General features: G+C 41.7%; 1 protein-coding gene across 2 annotated transcripts in view; it reads right to left on the bottom strand.

The window, feature by feature from the left end:
- The window catches only part of PPP2R2C (protein phosphatase 2 regulatory subunit Bgamma), a 303,850-nt gene extending 285,153 nt beyond the window's left edge, over positions 1–18,697 (bottom strand). The window contains exon 1 of one of the 2 annotated variants that reach the window (XM_063135823.1): positions 18,597–18,697. In XM_063135823.1, coding sequence (XP_062991893.1) covers positions 18,597–18,666 — 70 coding nt within the window. In that variant the 5' untranslated portion in view covers positions 18,667–18,697. The remainder of the gene's footprint in view (positions 1–18,596) is intronic. The other variant, XM_063135824.1, reaches the window with a different exon arrangement.
- Positions 18,698–19,365: the final 668 nt, after the last annotated feature.

Raw genomic sequence — 19,365 nt, 5'->3', positions numbered from 1 at the left:
TCCGGCTGCAGAGTAGTTGCAGGGCCCAAGGCCATAGCAGTACTCCCAGATGGGCTGATGCAGACCAGCTGGGAGCAGCCAGGTAACGACTATATAAGAACGACATTTCCACCTCAGCCTTTGCCACAGCAACACGGTCTCCTGTGCCTGCTGTTGCCTGTTCCTGTCTTCCCTGTGATTCCAGACCTTGCCTTGCCTGATCTTCTGCTTTTGCCTCTGGTCCTGCTTGGACTCTGTTTGCCTTTGGACTCTGAGCCCTGCCTGCTTCTGGACCTTGCCTTAGTCTCCAGCCCTGCCTGGACTCTGTTGTCAGTTCCACTGCCATCCATCCCAGCCCCGGCATTTCTGCGCTGAGGCCTTACCGCCCACACCCTGGACCCTGACATTACCCTTGATCCCAGAACTGGTGGAACAACTCAAGGAAGCCTGGATGTTCACCAAGTTGGATCTTTGTGTGTGTGTGTGTGTGTGTGTGCATAATCTGTTCCATATTAGGGAGCGGGATGAGTCGAAGATGACATTTTGAACCCAGTACAGGCACTTTGAGTACATGGTAATGCTGTTCAGTCTTTGCAATGCTCCTGCCATCTTCCAGCACCTGATGAACAACATCTTCAGGGACTTCTTGGACCACGTCCTGATCATCTACTTGGATGATACTTTAGTTTATTCCTGAGACCCCCAGGAACACATTCAGCATATTTGGGCTGTATTACAATGCTTATGGGACAACTGCTTGTTCGCGATAGGGGTGTGCACGGACCCCCCGATCCACTTCTCTTCCAGATCCACAATTTGTGGATTGGGCTGCTTCACTCTGCCCTGCTCCGCCTACAGTCCGCTCCGCTCCGCTGCGGAGCTCCAGATCCGGATCAGAGCTCCGCTTTCCCCCCACCCCCTGTAGGTTTGCATTGAAATCCAAAAAAGTCTACAACTTTTTTTCTGTTAAAGTTAGAAACCTCACGTTTGGCACCATGACACCTCATGGATGTATACACACACATGCCAAGACTCAACCCAATCCCATCATCCCCTAATTTTGGGGGGATTTATGAAAATCGGACACCCCATTTTCAGACATGGACTTTTCTCTGACATTTTGACAGATAAAAAAAATTGAAGCAGGCACCCCCACAGATGCCATCTAGAGCCACATTCATGGAAAGTTTCAAGCAAATCCCATCATCCCCTGATTTTTGGCGGGGCTCTAACCTCTAACGCACCACCCCATAATCCCAATTCACACCCCTTTCGATATCTCCGTCAATTTTCACGTTAGAAACCTCAAACTCGGCACCATGATAGATTATCCAGGGATACACATGCATGCCAAGACTCAAGCCAATCCACGCGTCCCCTGATTTTTGGGGAATTTATGAAAATCAGACACCCCATTTTCAGACATGGACTGTTCTCCGACGTTTTGACAGATAAAAAAAATTGAAGCAGGCACCCCCACAGATGCCATCTAAAGCCACATTCAAGCAAAGACTCAAGCAAATCCCATCATCCCCTGATTTTTGGCGGGGCTCTAACCTTTTAACTCACCCCAAATCAAGTCCCATGCTACAACTATGTCAATTTGCACCTCACGTTCGGTCCCATGACAGCTTATCCATGTGTCCACATGGACACCAAGTTTCAAGCCAATCACATCATCCCCTGATGTTAGGGGAATTTATGAATATCGGACACCCCATTTGCAGACATGGACTGTTCTCCGACATTTTGACAGATAAAAAAAATTGAAGTGGGCACCCTCACAGATGCCATCTAGAGCCACATTCATGGCAAGACTCAAGTAAATCCCATCATCCCCTGTTTTTTGGCGGGGCTCTAACCTTTTAACTCACCCCAAATCAAGTCCCATGCTAGAGCTATGGCAATGTTCACATAAGAAACCTCAAATTAGGCACCATGACACCTCATGTATGTATACACATGCATGCCAAGACTCAAGCCAATCCCATCATCCCCTGATTTTTGGAGAATTTTTGAAAATCGGACACCCCAATGGCAACCGCTCTCAGGGTGGCTCTGCCTTAGTCCCCCCTCCAACGCTGGGATTGGAGGATGCTTCATGAGGTGAACAATTCTCATCAGGATTGGGAATTGAATGTGCCTGTCATCGCTACCAAAAAAACCCAAAAAACCGCCGGTTTACCCGCTGTCCCGGTTTGTTTACCCGATTTTTCCAAAAATTATAGCAAGCGAACCGCAGCACGCAGAGAGCTGTGAGTAGGCTCAAAATTACCCCCAGCCACGACTCTCTAAGCACAAGAAGTTTCAGAAACATAGCTTAAAAAACAACACAGTTATCCCCTATTCTTTTCCGCAATGCAATCCTATGGGCAAAATTTTTCAAAATGGCTATCAGAGCGGTCCGTGGAAAGAGAATTGCTCCGCCTATGGGCACTTCTCTTCACCTTGCTTCTAGGGGCAAGGCGGAGCAGGCCAATTCGCTTCTGATTCTCCGCTTCTAATCGGAGTGGAGCACATGCCTAGTTTGCGAAGTACAAAAAGTGTGCATTTGACCCCCACCACTGTGGAATTTCTGGGTCATCACATCTCCCCAGCAGGGATCCAGATGGACCCAGTTAAAGTGGAGGCAGTGGTGCAGTGGCAGGCTCTGCGGTCAGTAAAGGATGTGTAGTGCCTCCTAGGGTTGCAAACTCTTATCGCTGGTTCATCCCCCCATTTTGCACACCTCACAGTACCCATTTCTGAGTTGCTCAAGGAGAAGGGGCTGTTCTGGTGGACCAAGGCTGCTCAATGGGCTTTTCAGCATCTGAAGAGAGCCTTGACAATGGAGCCCTTCCTGCAGCAGCCTGATCCTCATGACCCTTCATTGTGGAAGCTGACTCCACAGACAAGGCAATGGCCACCATACCGCTGCAGCCCGTAGGGGTGGATTTAAACCTTCTCCCATGTGCATTCTATTTCCTGAAGCTCAATGTTTCAGAGCACAATTATACCATCTGGGAGAAGGCGTTGTTGGCAATCAAGGTGGCTAATGTTTGCAGGGTGATAGTATTTTATACTCTTTCTGAATGCTAGTTTGTTGTACTAGTATTTCTGCACTTGTCAACTGCTTCATTTGTTCAGTGGTAGCAGTATGCTGAATCTGTGAGAATGGATCCTGACTTAAAATGGCTATGAGAAAGGTGATGGGGAAAGAGTGTTAAATATTAGGAAAGGTGAGACTATGGTCTTCCAGTGAAGGATATGCAATAAGAAAAGATATTTGAAAGAAGGGGAGACTGTACCACACACAGTATAGCAAAAGCTTCGAAGTACATCAGAAGCTACAAATGTAGGCATGAATGAGATTCATTGTATGTCTCACTTGTTCTTTATTTCTGTTATTTTAACACCAACATATTATGTAGAACAGGTTTGTCTTAATTGTGAGCTGTAGAATAACACATGTGACCAAGGCCATATTGGGTTGGGCATGTCCCCTTGGGGGTGGCCATGTTGAGATGTCCTCTTTTTGGGTTTCCAAAATATGGTCACCCTACAATAATCATGTTTAATCTTGCTGCCAAAATAGCTGTAAATAATTTTAATCAACATTCAGGAGTGAAATAGGGTGATAGGAATCTGGAAGGGAAGGAATTTTATTTCGATTCCAAAGAAGACCTATTTAAGTCTGTGTTCATGTGGGCGGCAATTGGGACACAGCCAATATTTCATTAAATTTGTATGGGGCAATAACAAATCTTTATATGATTTGTAAAATTCAGTTGTATAACCATCAAATCCGTGAGATTTATTTGATTGAGCAGTCCAGAGTTGCAGCACCTCCACAGACAAGGCCTTGCCTGTCCTGCTTATTCGTAAAATATCCAGAGATGGCACCAAGAGAAAGGTGTCTGATGTTGATCTTAATTCCTGAACCAGGAAGGAGAAGACTTCTCTGGTGCTGGATGATGGTTGTAGCTTTGCTTGTCATTCTGAGACGAAGGGAATGTTGTCATGAAGAACCTTGATGGTAGGCCTTTTCTGTAGCGGCACCCACCCTCTGGAAAGCCCTCCCTCGTGCAATTCGGGAGGTGGAAAATGTAATATCTTTTGAACGCCTCCTAAAAACATATCTTTTTAGACAAGCCTTCCCAAAACTTATTCTGGTTTTATGTGACTTTTAAAGTTTTAAGTTTTTAACTGGATTGTTGTTATATTATGGTTTTAGTTGTAAACTGCCCAGAGGCCTAGGCTGTGTGGCAGTATAAATATGTAATAAATAAATAAATAAATAAATAAATAAATAAATTGTCTTTTAAAAGCTGATTTGATTTCTTCTTGGTTGTTCTAGAAATGCTTTATGCTTATCCAAGATGGGGGAGATGCCAACAGTTCTTTGGTATTCCATAATTTTCTCCCCATCCAGCTGTTCATCTCTCTATAAATATTCATAGTACCTGGCTAAAATCTCCCCCATTTCCACTTCATAATATGTTCTTTCTCCTGAGTCCATATGCAAATTTTTAATTATATTTTTATGGTATTTTCTTTACCCCGTAGCCTAACAATTTATACCATTTTATAACAATTTATAACATTTTTGTTTCATGTAGAGCGTACTAATCATTGTTTTATTTATATTAAGCAAATTCAATTTTGTTTGGTTTATTTATTTATTTATTTATTACATTTCTATACCACCCAATAGCCGAAGCTCTCTGGGCGGTTCACAAAATGGTGGTCCCCCCACCCCATTTTCCTCCTGTTTCTTTGTGAATCTGAATCTGATAATCTACACTTAATATTATTAATTCCATTTCAAGTATTTATTTCTGTATTCTTTTCTGTTTTCTAATATAGCTCATTTCTGTAATACATATTTCCCATATCATGGCCTTTATAGCTTCCCAATCTAAATATCTCCCTGATTTCATCAGATGAATTATCAAGAAAGTAATTATATATCCTCTCTCAGATCTTCTCCCTAGACTGTACAGTTTGGTTAGTAAATATGAATTAAATTTCCATTCTAGAAATTATTTATTTTTAAATTGAGATTTTAATTAGAGTGTTACTGAAACATGATTACTTACTTTAATTTGACCAATATCTAATTTTTTTTATTGGCAGATTCAAGAAAATCCCAAAGAATATTAGATGCTGCCCCTCGAGGTGGAGTCCATCTTGCATGTACTATTCAAGAGGCCAGGAAAGACCTAATATGTCCTATTATACAGAGTTTCCCCAGTCACTCTCCTGAGCCTCTTATGATTATTTTACTACAGGGGACCAATAAGCCTATTACTGAGCAAGTGGCCAAATTTCTGGATCTGGATATTCTCATTAGACCACTCATGGATGTTTGATGAGCATTTTTACAGATTTTGTATCCTTTCTTTTTACCATCATGTATTTTTATAAACATCTCTGTATGCTATATATGCTATAATAATGGTCTGTTGACTGTAAAGATTGATTGATTCCACTTCCTGCAAGAGATGTGAGGATAACCTGTCTAAACATGCAAAACATGCAAAAGTTCCATGAGGTTTGGAATACAAGGTGGAACTAAAGTACCCTAGATTAACCTTAGCCAACTCATCTCTAAGGTCATATTTGTGAATTACATTATAAAACTTAACTGCCTGAGTATGTTTATGCTCTGCTTGAGGATTACATACAGGACTCCAAATCTGTCTATCCAATATCCCTGGATCTACACCCTGAAAGTTCCAGTTGACATCTCCTCCTATTACAATAGCTTCTTTTGTAAATTTCTTTAATTTTTAAAATACATTGTACATGAACAGTAATTGCCTGACATTGGGTCCATAAACAGAGCCAAAAGTGACCAAGTCCTGCTTAACTCAGAGTCCTTCTTCAAAAATATGTATTCCATTCTAATCTTGCAGCACTCTATATGGAGTAAAATCCAGTTCACTGTCAAGTAATAGCCCCACTCCCCTTAATTTTCCAGTCCCTGGGACTAGATACTTAGCCGTGAACATCCAAGGAGCATTCAATCGTCCAGAGCAGAGATTGGCCACTCCCAAACACATTGATTAATATCAGAGTAGAAATGTGCCCAACTAGAGCTTATAAAGTCTCTAAAATTATCTGTGTGTGTGAATTTAGTATCTCCATATTTGGAAGATGCTGAGGGGTAGCTTTGATATTGACTTCTGTGGTTAACCAATTAGGAATTGCCACAGCACTGTCTGTGACCATGTTCTCCTCCAATCGTGGTGTTCAAGGGAGTGGGAAACACTAACTGGCTGCTGATTCTGGCTGGGGGTGAGGGGGAGAGAGGAAGTGCATGCTCAGACTAATAGAATTGTGAAAGAGCTGCTGCTAGTTGGCATTGTGAGTGAGAAAGGTTCTACACCTGAGTCAGGCACAGGCAGGCTCTTTATTTCAGTTAAACTATTACTCCTGTTGGCTGGTTGGGCTTCCAGTGCAGGGTGGGGGTGGAGGGCTCTTTCCAATAAATCTGGAGCACCAGGTTGGAGAAGGCTGGAGGGGAAGTTTAAAAGAAAAAATCCCCCAAAAAAATCAAGGCATGAACGATAATAATAATTTTATTTCTTACCCACCTCTCTATCTGGATCAAGGTAGGGTACAACACAAACACCATAAAACATAGGGCTGTGCACGGACCCCCCAATCCTCTTCTCATCCAGATCCACAACTTCTGGATCAGGTCCGCTCCTGTCCGCAGTGATCCACCTATGGTCCGCTCCGCTTCACTGCGGAGCTCCAGATCCAAATCGGAGCTCAGTGTTTTCCCCCCATAGACTTGCATTGAAATTCACATGCCTATAACTTTTTTAGAAACCTCAAAATTGGCACCATGAGAGCTTATCCATGTATCCACCTTCATGCCCAGTTGGAAGCAAATCCGAGCATCCCCTGATTTGGGGGGAATTTTGGAAAATCCTACACCCCATTTTCAGAAATGGGATTTACTCTGACATTTTTACTGATACAAACTTGAAAGTGGGCACCCTCACAGATGCCATCGAGATCCACATTCATAGCAAGCTTCAAGCAAATCCCATCATCCCCTGATTTTTGATGATTTTTTTTCCTTTTAACTCACCCCAATTCAAGTCCCATGCTAGAACGCCATCAGTTTTGACATTAGAAATCTCTAAATTGGCACCATGAGAGCTTATCCATGTATCCCCCTTCATGCCCAGTTGAAAGGAAATCTGAGCATCCCCTGATATTTGGGAAATATATGAAAAATCCCCCACAAAAAAGTACAGTATGCCCATAAGGAAACCATATCTGCCCATAGGGATCCATTGCAAAGTGCTTGCCCATAGCAATCAATAGCACAGATGATTTGGGGGAATCAAGATTTTTTCTAAATAAGGATCTTCATCTCAGGTGAAACACTTACAAAAATGCACACATACACCAAGAAATCTTAAACAGGGTGAGTGCACAGTGCAGCTGCCTTTTATCACATGGAATCACATTGGGGCCATTTCAAAGGAAATCCCAACATGCCATGAATTGGGGAGTAGAGATAAACCTATGAATCTTCTTCCACACTTGAAAAATTGATTTGGAACTTCAAAAAGTCTAAGTGAGCGCAGGAAGGACTTATCCCCTGAGTCAAAGCAAGACACGCACAAACCATCCCTGCGAGGCGGGCACAGAGGAGGACAGGCAGCATGCCCTTTTAGCACTGGGAGCAAGCATGCCAGAGGCTTGTGAGGTTGAACCACAAAGTCCATCATCTAGTACACCTCCCAGGCACCAGGAGGGCAGAGAGGCAGGCAGAGATGTACAACTATGCCATAGATCTATGGGGAAGTAAGTCCCAGCAGATACCCCACAACAACAGTACCCAGGCGGAGGCGGGAAGGCAGGCATGCAGCAGACATTTCTGGGGGCACAAGGAAGTAATCCAAGGATTGTTTCAAAGCTAGTAATGCAAACCGTCCCTGTGAGGTGGGAACAACACAGAGAGATGCCTTTTCTTTTGCATCCTACAATTTAGGGGACTAGGAGGATAAGAGTAAAGCTTTGTGATCCTTGCTTCAGAGTTGATTGACTGCACTGTGATCACAGCCATTAATAACGTTAATAATAGCAGTACTAATATTAATATTACTAGTAATAATAATAATAACAACCACAACAAAAAGGAGTTGAACCACAATGAAAGCCTGCCTGACTTCACTGAAGAGGGAAAGCCAGGAGAGCTTGGGCTATGGGGTGTATAATCTATATAAATAAAAATGAAAAAGACCGTTCGTTACTGTCGTTATATCTCCGAAAGTTCTTCACCAATTGCTTTGAAATTTTGACACAACGTTGCATTCGAATACGCGAGCGTTGTTATGTAACTATGTTCTATATGGGGTCAAAGGTTTGTCTTAAAATCGAAGAAATAGGCCTCCTCAAAACCAGTCCTGCTGATCATTGTGACATCATCAACCAGTAGGCCAATCCGCTGCCTCTGCCTCCTCTCCTATTTGCATGTACTCTTGCAATTGGCTGAGTGAATATAGATGTCACACCTGTGACAGTTACACGTTCTGAAGAAAGGTAACTGCCAGGAGTTTCCAGTAACCTCCTCACCGTAAAAACATCCTTTTAAAAAAACCAAACAATCTGCTTTACTTCATCCAAATAATGCCTTGCAGAAGATCACACTTAGGTCGTCGTACTCGCAGAGCGGAAGCACTGCGACAAGAAATTGCAAATCAGACTGAGGAAGAACGGGCATCAGCAAACGAGAAAAAAAGAAAAGAATGCCTCAAATATGTGCCAAGGAACCAGCCAAGCAACGTTCAGCCAGACTTGAGGATGCATGGTTGCGAGCACGGCAATCGCGTTCTACAGCTTCAGATCTGCTTTGTTCTCAACAGAATGAATGCGACAGGCTGAGAGGGGCTGAAAGACGTCAACGAGAAACAGCACATCAGCATCAAACACGACTCAGTGGTAAACAATCACACGATTACAATCGCCTTGCATTCCGGTACAACCCAGCTGATGATTATAGTTTGAGGCGGCATGTTCTCATCGGCACTGTGACTGAAGTGTGTCCTTATTGCAAGGCTCTTAAATTTAATGGAGAAACAAAAGGAATGTGTTGCGCTGCTGGAAAAATTAAACTGCCTCAACTTGGAGGACCACCAGAGCCATTACAAACTTTGCTTGCCGGATATACCGCAGAATCAAAGCATTTCCTATCTAACATCAGGAAATACAACTCATGCTTCCAAATGACGTCGTTCGGCGCAGAAATTATCACAGCTCCATTTATGCCAACTTTCAAAGTCAAAGGACAAATTTATCATAAAGCTGGCTCCTTCCTTCCGTTTCAAGATAGTCAACATAAATTCCTACAAATGTATTTCATTGGTGATGGCAATGATGAATTGAATGCACGCTGCGGAATTTATACCGGCATAAAAAGGTCCATCGTTTCAAAACTGCAACAGCTACTTCACGAAAAAAACAATTTAGTACATTTGTTCCAAACAGCAATTGACATGATGCCATCTGATACACACAAGATTGTTATTCATGCTGACAAAACGCCTGCTGGAGAACATGTGCGAAGATTCAATGCTCCAACTATAGACGAAGTGGCAATTGTTATAGTCGGAGATCAATCTTGACAGGACCTTTCAAAGGTGAAGATGTCCTCATTCCTCGCATTCCTATGATTCCAACAGATATGCCATTTCAATTTAAGAGATTGCAATTCCCAATTCGATTGGCGTTTGCAATCACCATCAACAAAGCTCAGGGCCAATCTTTAGAATTGTGCGGTTTAGATCTAGACACAGATTGCTTCTCACATGGACAATTATATGTTGCATGTTCTAGAGTCGGCAAACCAGACAATCTCTATATCTACACAGACAATGGAACAACTAAAAATATTGTATATCCACAAGCATTGTGAAATTAAACATATCTGAAACATCCGCTTTGTCTTTTCTTTCTTTTCAATTTAACCAGACTGAGCCACAGCAACGCGTGGCAGGGTACTGCTAGTCTATATAAATAAAAATGAAAAAGACCGTTCGTTACTGTCGTTATATCTCTGAAAGTTCTTCACCGATTGCTTTGAAATTTTGACACAGCGTTGCATTCGAATACGCGAGCGTTGTTATGTAACTATGTTCTATATGGGGTCAAAGGTTTGTCTTAAAATCGAAGAAATAGGCCTCCTCAAAACCAGTCCTGCTGATCATTGTGACATCACCAACCAGTAGGCCAATCCGCTTCCTCTGCCTCCTCTCCTATTTGCATGTACTCTCGCAATTGGCTGAGTGAATATAGATGTCACACCTGCGACAGTTACACGTTCTGAAGAAAGGTAACTGCCAGGAGTTTCCAGTAACCTCCTCACCGTAAAAACATCCTTTTAAAAAAAACCAAACAATCTGCTTTACTTCATCCAAATAATGCCTCACAGAAGATCACACTTAGGTCGTCGTACTCGCAGAGCGGAAGCACTGCGACGAGAAATTGCAAATCAGACTGAGGAAGAACGGGCATCAGCAAACGAGAAAAAAAGAAAAAGAATGCCTCAAATACGTGCCAAGGAACCAGCCAAGCAACGTTCAGCCAGACTTGAGGATGCACGATTGCGAGCACGACAATCGCGTTCTACAGCTTCAGATCTGCTTTGTTCTCAACAGAATGAACGCGACAGGCTGAGAGGGGCTGAAAGACGTCAACGAGAAACAGCACATCAGCGTCAAATACAACTCCGTGGTAAACAATCACACGACTACAATCGCCTTGCATTCCTGTACAACCCAGCTGATGATTATAGTTTGAGACGGCATGTTCTCATCGGCACTATGACTGAAGTGTGTCCTTATTGCAAGGCTCTAAAATTTAATGAAGAAACAAAAGGAATGTGTTGCGCTGCTGGAAAAATTAAACTGCCTCAACTTGGAGAACCACCAGAGCCATTACAAACTTTGCTTGCCGGATATACCGCAGAATCAAAGCATTTCCTATCTAACATCAGGAAATACAACTCATGCTTCCAAATGGCGTCATTCGGCACAGAAATCATCACAGCTCCATTTATGCCAACTTTCAAAGTCAAAGGACAAATTTATCATAAAGCCGGCTCCTTCCTTCCGTTTCAAGATAGTCAACATAAATTCCTACAAATGTATTTCATTGGTGATGGCAATGATGAATTGAATGCACGCTGCGGAATTTATACACGTTCTGAAGAAAGGTAACTGCCAGGAGTTTGCACTAACCTCCTCACCGTAAAAGCATCCTTTTTTAAAAACCAAACAGCAGGCCAATCCACTGCCTCTGCCTCCTCTCCTATTTGCATGTTCTCTCCTATTTGCTCTTATAGGTCATAGAAGCAACAATCTTGACAGGACCTTTCAAAGGTGAAGATGTCCTCATTCCTCGCATTCCTATGATTCCAACAGATATGCCATTTCAATTTAAGAGATTGCAATTCCCAATTCGATTGGCGTTTGCAATCACCATCAACAAAGCTCAGGGCCAATCTTTAAAATTGTGCGGTTTATATCTAGACATAGATTGCTTTTCACATGGACAATTATATGTTGCATGTTCTAGAGTCGGCAAACCAGATAATCTCTATATCTACACAGACAATGGAACAACTAAAAATATTGTATATCCACAAGCATTGTGAAATTAAACATATTAGAAACATCCGCTTTGTCTTTTCTTTCTTTTCAATTTAACCAGACTGAGCCACAGCAACGCGTGGCAGGGTACAGCTAGTAAATGTAATAAATAAAAAAATAAACAAAGGAGGGGATGGAATTAAAAGCAGCAGTGTTGCTGAATCACAACAACAACAAGGTGTTTTTTTAAAAAAAATCTGTCTTTTACCAGTAAAAGGAAAGTGGACGTGCCCAGGGGGAGGGGGAACTGTGCCCATTTGACTGGCCCTGTCTAGGTATTAGTCTTTCAGAAGCTACTGCACACTTCAACTCATGACAGGCATAGGTAGCTTCCACTGGTTAATCTTTGGAGAGTTCTGATGACCCTTTAAGGGTAAGAGTGTGCACTGAGCATGTCCACATGCCCTAGGGGATCTCATCCCCTTGCACCACATCTATTCAGTTGTTCACCAAGGTTAGGGTGGGAAGCAGTGCTCTGTTTCCTATCTGTTATTTATTTGCTTAGTATATGATTTCAGGTTGCATTTGTGCATTTGGTGGGGCTACTGTTTCAAAAAACACTGGGAAAAGTCCATTTAGAGACTAAGAAAGAAAAGTTTCCCAGTATCCCAAGTTATTAAGTATCCCGTTTTGCTTATCCCCCCCTCCAACTTTGGGATTGGAGGATGCTTCATCAGGTGATCATGATTGGGAGTTGAATCTGCCTCTCAGCACTTTAAAAAAAAGAAAAACACTCCCACTTTTTTTACCCTATTTTTAAAAAAATTATAGCAAGCAAACCACAGCATGCAAAGTGCTGAAAATAGACACAAATGACCCCCACCCACCACCCTCTAAGCACAGCGAGTTTCAAGTAGGTAGCTTGAAAAACAAAAAAGTTATCCACTAATCTTTTCCGCAATACAATCCTATAGGGAAAATATTCAAAATGGCAGCGGAACGCTCTGGGTAAAAGCGAATTATTCACTTTCAGTCGCTTCTCTTCACCATGCTTCGCTAGCCACCCGATTGACTTCTCCTCCACCTGTAACAGAGGCGAAGCACCCTGATCCGCTTCTGCTTCTCTGAACTGAAGAGAAGCAGATCACAGCCCTAGTAGCAATTGAAGGATATAACTTATTCAAAAAGAACAAAAGAAATAGAAAGGGAGGCGGAGTTGCACTATATGTTAAAAATACCTATCCCTGCACAGAAACTGGGAGCCCCATCAAGAGCATCTGGATTAAAATAAAAGGGGCAAGGAATAAAAAGAACATGGTAATCGGAGTCTACTATCGACCACCCAATCAAGGAGAAGAGGAGGATGCCTCTTCAAACACATTGCCAGTGTTTTAAGGAAGTCTGATGTAGTAGTGATGGAGGACTTCAATTACCCTGATATCTGTTGGGAGACAAATACTGCCAAAAGTGGACCTTCGAAGAAATTCCTGACATGTGTGGATGATAACTTTCTCCTACAGAAAGTGGAGGAAGGAACTAGAGGATCGTCAATCCTTGACTTGATATTGACAATACAGATAACTTTGTGGATAAAGTGGCAATTACAGGAAATCTGGGGGAAAGTGACCACGTCATACTTGAATTCTTGATTATAAAGGAGACAAAAGCTGAGTGTAGCCATACACATACTCTGGATTTTAGGAAATCCAGTTTTAATAAACTCAGAACAATGATAAGTAAGGTCCCATGGCAAGTGAGCCTAGTGAGAAAAGGAGTGCAGGAAATTTTAAAGGTAAAACTACAAACAATTCCAACAAGGAGAAAAGATAGAAGACAACAGAGGAAACCAATGTGGTTCCACAAAAAGCTTAGAGATGACCTGAAAACAAAAAAGAATACATATAGGAAGTGGAAGGAAGGCCAGGCTACAAAAGAAGAGTACAGACTGGTGGCACAGAAGTGCCGAAATGGCATCAGGAAGGCTAAAGCTGAGAATGAGCTGAGATTAGCGAGGAATGTTAAAAGCAATAAAAAGGCTTTCTTCAGATACGTGAGTAGTAAAAGACAGAGGAAAGAAATGGTGCTTCAACTGCTTAATGAGGATGGCAAATTGATAACAGATGACAAAGAAAAGGCTGAAGTTCTCAATTCCTACTTTGCCTCAGTCTTCTCCCAAAAGTGGGTCTATAACCCCCCTGGAGAAAGTGAAGCAGAAGTTGAGGGGGCAGGATTGCAATTTGAGATTGATAAACAAATGGTCAAAGAACACCTAATTTCCTTGAATGAGTTCAAATCTCCAGGGCCCGATGAACTGCATGAAGGAGCTAATGGAAGAACTCTCAGAACCTTTGTCTATTATCTTTGCAAAATCATGGAAGACAGGTGAGGTGCCGGATGACTGGAGGAGGGCTAACGTTGTCGCTATCTTCAAAAAGAGCAAAAAGGAGGAACCTGGGAACTACAGACCAGTCAGTCTGACATCCATCCCTGGGAAAATTCTGGAGCAGATTATAAAGAAGTCAATCTGTAAACACCTTGCAATCAATGCAGTGATTACTAGAAGCTAACATGGATTTGTCAGGAACAAATCCTGTCAGACTAATTTGATCTCATTTTTTGATAGGGTAACCTTCCTTGTGGACTGAGGGAATGCTGTGGACGTCATATATCTTGAGTTCAGTAAAGCTTTTGACAAAGTACCACATGACATTCTGATTAAAAAACTAGCTAAAAGTGGGCTAGATGAAACACTATTAGGTGGATTCACAGTTGGCTACAGAATCGGACTCAAAGAGTACTTATCAATGGAACCTTCTCAAACTGGGGAGAGGCTCTGGGAACATAGTGTGTTGCAATTATGCAACCTAAACTCACTCTCTCTTGCAGTAATTGTCTCTTATTTGCCTCCTGCCTCAGTTTGCCTGTGTGTGAAATGGACGTCTTCCTTTCCCACCTCCCCTTGCTACACTAAATGGGTCCTTCCACAGACTGCTTTCTCTGTGTTATTCTGTAGAGGTTTCTGGGAGGGAGGTGACCCCCTTGGCTCTGCCTGCAGTGAACCCACTTTCTGCCCCACTAATTAGGGTTAGGTAACTGAAGTTTGGGATGAGGGCACTCATAACTGCATCATACTTAAAACCCCTGATACCTAAACTTATTCTTGGCAGTACTCCAAACTATACTCCAGCACCAGCAGCCAGCCAGCTAGAAGAACACTGCTTATTCCATGGATGTCTTCCTTTTTTTCTCATTGCAGTAGGCCAGGAAAAAGAAATGTTCTGTCTGTTTATTTTCTTCAGAGACCTTAACATTCAGCCCCACCTTAATGTTTTTTTCTAGTGCCGCCACTGCAGGTTTCTATTATTTCAAGTCCTCCCTATCCTCCAGGCAAAAATATTGAAGTCCTGGCAAAGTCAAATCAGTTTATTTGTTTTACAAGCCAAAGCACCTCACCTGGCATTAAAACTATACAACAAAAGGACAAATGGAGGAGGCAGAGGACTTCCATACCTCGCATCATATTATGAAGCTCTTCAGTTACGGCAGCTCCACTTTATCATTATGAAGGCAAACAAAAACTGGATACGTCTGGAAGAAGAAATGTTGAATAAAGGCATTACCTTTTCAATCTATAAAAACAAAGGAGCTAAACAATATTCAAAAATACTGTTTTTACAATTTGGAAAAAGCGGCAATCCAAGCTATCTTCAGTGTGATCTCCCCTCACCCCATTACAAATATATCCAGGTAATTTAGATACAACTACCATTGCTAAAATCTCTGAATGGGGGAAAAAGGGATATTTTCCATTGAGAGATTTTTATGCCCAGGATAAACCAAAAACAACAGAAAAACTCAGAGCTGATCTAGGAGACGTCGGCCTAGGATGGCTACAAGCAATACAATTATCCCACTCTCTCAGAGACGTCAACGTAAAGACACATGCGCTCAGAACCTTAACAGGATTAGAATGAGCAATGTTAATGGTAGGGAAAGGAGGGAAGGGAATTGTATCTTTAGTTTATGCTATCCTAATAGACACCCAGCTGGGTTCGATGGTGGACTCGAAGAAAATGTGGGAAGGAGATTTTGGAAGGTAATTAGATGACACTAGCTGAATGAAACGGATTATCTAGATCCATTTCAATCGGGCTTCAGGCCTGGTTTTGGAACGGAAACTGCCTTGGTCACCCTGTGGGATGACCTCTGTCGGGAGAGAGACAGGGGGAGTGCGACCCTGTTGGTTCTCCTGGACCTCTCAGCGGCCTTCGATACCATCGACCATGGTATCCTTCTGGATAGGTTGTCTGAGCTGGGAGTTGGAGGTACTACGTTGCAGTGGTTCCGCTCCTGCTTGGATGGCCGATTCCAGAAGGTGGTGCTGGGGGATTATTGCTCTGTGCCGTGGCACCTAAGCCATGGGGTTCCACAGGGCTCTATCTTATCCCCTATGCTGTTTAACATATACATGAAGCCGCTGGGGGAGGTTATCCGGAGATGTGGACTGAGGTGTCATCAATATGCGGATGATACCCAGCTCTACCTTTCCTTTTCATCAAACCCAGGTGAGGCAGTGGCTGTTCTGAACCAGTGCCTGGGCACGGTAATGGACTGGATGAGGGCTAATAAACTGAAACTCAATCCAGACAAGATTGTCTATCTGGACAGAGATAGCTTAGCTACAGTTATCCATGCTCTGATAACCTCTCGTTTGGATTACTGCAATGCGTTATACGTGGGGCTGCCTTTGAAAATGGTCCGGAAACTTCAACTGGTGCCAAACAGGGCAGCAAGGTTATTAACAGGGACTGGCCGGTGAGATCACATTACGCCAGTCCTTTTACAACTTCATTGGCTGCCAGTCCAGGTCCGGGCCCAATTCAAAGTGCTGGTATTAACATTTAAAGCCCTAAACGGTTTGGGGCCAGGTTATCTGAAGGAACGCCTCCTCCCATATGTACCTACCCGGACCTTAAGATCATCTACAGGGGGCCTTCTCCATGAGCCCCTGCCAAAGGAAGTGAGGCAGGTGGCTACTAGGAGGAGGGCTTTCTCCACTGTGGCACCCCGGTTGTGGAACGAGCTCCCCAGAGAGGTCCGCTTGGCGCCTACACTGTACTGCTTTCGTCGCCAGCTGAAGACCTTTTTATTCACTCAGTATTTTAACACTTAATTTTAACTTAAATTTAAATTTTACTGTTTTAACTCTATTTTAATCCTATATCAACTTTGCTGTGTGGTTTTATCCTGGTTGCACTTTTTATACTGTATTTCGTAATTGTGTTTTAAACTGTTGGGTGTTTTACTGTGGTCTTAATTTTTGTGAACCGCCCAGAGAGCTTCGGCTATTGGGCGGTATAAAAATGTAATAAATAAATAAATAAATAAATAAATAAATAAATAAATTATAGAATAATAGACCATTTAAATCAATATCAACTTCTATTCAAGAAACTTCTCTGAAAATACTGCATAGATGGTATCAGATGCCAATACAGCTAGCACGTATTACTTCAACATGCAGCCCCCTTTTTAGGAGACGGGGTAAAAGGCATGTATTTTCATTTATGATGGACTTGTCCACATATGCAGGGATTCTGGATGTTAGTACATAAAGAATTGATGGTTATTACTAGAGAAAGCATTATATATGATCCAGAATTATTTTTATTATCAATATACAAAGATCTAATGTAGGTTTGAAATGTAAAGATTTATTATTACTTTTATTAACTTCTGCTCACCAGACAATTACACAGCAGTGGAAAAAATTGGAAAATTTGAACTTATTGGCACAGTACCAAAATATATGGTCAGTGGCAATATCAGAAAAAATAACCCATGACTTGCTTCTAATCCAAGGAAAAACAGACCCACTATCCTTTTATGCTACATGGTGGAGATTTGTTCAACGTACATTACAACTGGACCTACAACAACATATTCCCCCTTCAGCTTTGAGCATTTGGACATTATAACAACAAATGAAAATCATACAGCACACTTATTAATTAATTAATTTGTTTATTTAATTATTATTATTTTGTCCTCCCTTTTTTTCTTCTTCTTTTCTTTTCTTGTTTGTATTATTTCCCCCCTAAAATTGTATTAATTAATTACATATAACAGTTGTTTAGACATCAATTGTTAGGGAAGTGATCACTTGTTGGTTACATTAAAATAAAATTTATTTTTTAAAAAATCAATAATTAACCATGGGCTAATTAATGAAATTTCTGAAGGCAATGTAATACCGTAATATAATGGCATGCATGACCGAGATGTTATAGTAACAGAAATCATTGTAACAAATTCCAAGGGATAGTAGTTGCCATGAATAAAGTTCATGCCAGAGAAAAGTTGTTAACCTTTAGGTTTTGCAAGACTCTTTTTAGATTACATTGTGTAATACAGAACTATATACTTGGGAAGTTCATCACCTGATCATGCAGAAAGGCTGATTGAAGTTGCTATGCATTTTACTCATGACATTTTACTCAAGACTATTTTAAAACCATCACTCCAGTAATATATTATGAAGGTATACGCTACTGTAGACACAAGCCTTGCTTGCCATAAATATATATTTGCTCACTGTAGATTTCTTAACATTCATGATATTAACTGAAATGTTAATATAACATTTCAGGCAGAAAGATACAAGCCCTGTTGCACAGGAGGCAAGAATCATATTATTTTAGATCTAGTTCAAGGTAAAATATATATTTCTATAAATGTATTCTTGAAGTTCAACCTAGCAAATCCAACAATCTCTTAAATTATCTCCAAGTCATGCAGTGCCAGCTCCTTACATTCCTCTCATTAAGCTATCAAAATGACCTATTTATTTCAGCTTTTTACTGGCAAGATTTCCTTTGTTTTTAGCAAAAGCAAAGATTTGTTTACATCTGCTACATAATGATTTACTTTTGATTATATATGAATTATCCAAACAGGTTGATACATGTTTTGCTTACTAGTATTCAAAAAGCAGAAGATGAAATACACTAGCATCTGTATTACCTTCAGTCACATAATTGTGGTCTCGAAGAAAACCATGGTTAATTTTCCGTGTATCTGTGTCCTCGCCCATTTACAGCAGGATTACTTAGCATGCCTATCCGCAGTGGCCTGATAGAATTAGCAGAGGTCATCACAAGAGCACCATCCATGCTGCTGCATCTTTAGCAGAGCCAAGAAGCAGACTGGATTCAAGTGTATAGCATAATGATAGTTAGCGATGCAGCAAAGATTTGATGGTGAGAGGGATGAGAGAGCGAGGGAGCAGGAACAAGAACAGCAGCCCTACAAAGCAACAATGCAAGATTCAAAATGCCAGAAGGGGTCCAGATGCAGAGGAAAGAAGTACTAGGGCTGTGATTAATTTTTTTAGTCAGCTGCTATTTAAACAAGCTCCTGTGTAGACCCAGTTTGTGTCTGAGAAATCTTGCTAGATGTGAAGAACGTGGCAGGCAACAGACTGCAGCAAATGCTGCCTGGCAGAAGCTCTGTGCTTGCTGTTGCAGCTGCTGCTGTCATCTGCCTGTGCTGCATCTGAGCAAGCCCCACCCAGAGAGTTTCTCCCTATCCAGACTGGCAAAATTTGCATAGAAGTAAAACTGAAACATGAGGATGCAGGTAATTATTTTAGCTCTAGAGGCTGGAAACCAGGACCTGAACATTAATAAAAAGAAAAGAAAAATAGGATTATGGAATAGGCTTCGCATGTTCCATGCTCTGATGGTGCTAGACAAACCTTTCATAAGCAGCAAAACCAAATCATGTCATTCAA

This window comes from Elgaria multicarinata, chromosome 10 (assembly GCF_023053635.1).
Source record: "Elgaria multicarinata webbii isolate HBS135686 ecotype San Diego chromosome 10, rElgMul1.1.pri, whole genome shotgun sequence".
In the NCBI taxonomy this organism is placed as follows: domain Eukaryota; kingdom Metazoa; phylum Chordata; class Lepidosauria; order Squamata; family Anguidae; genus Elgaria; species Elgaria multicarinata.
This window is presented reverse-complemented; position numbering and strand designations above follow the sequence as displayed.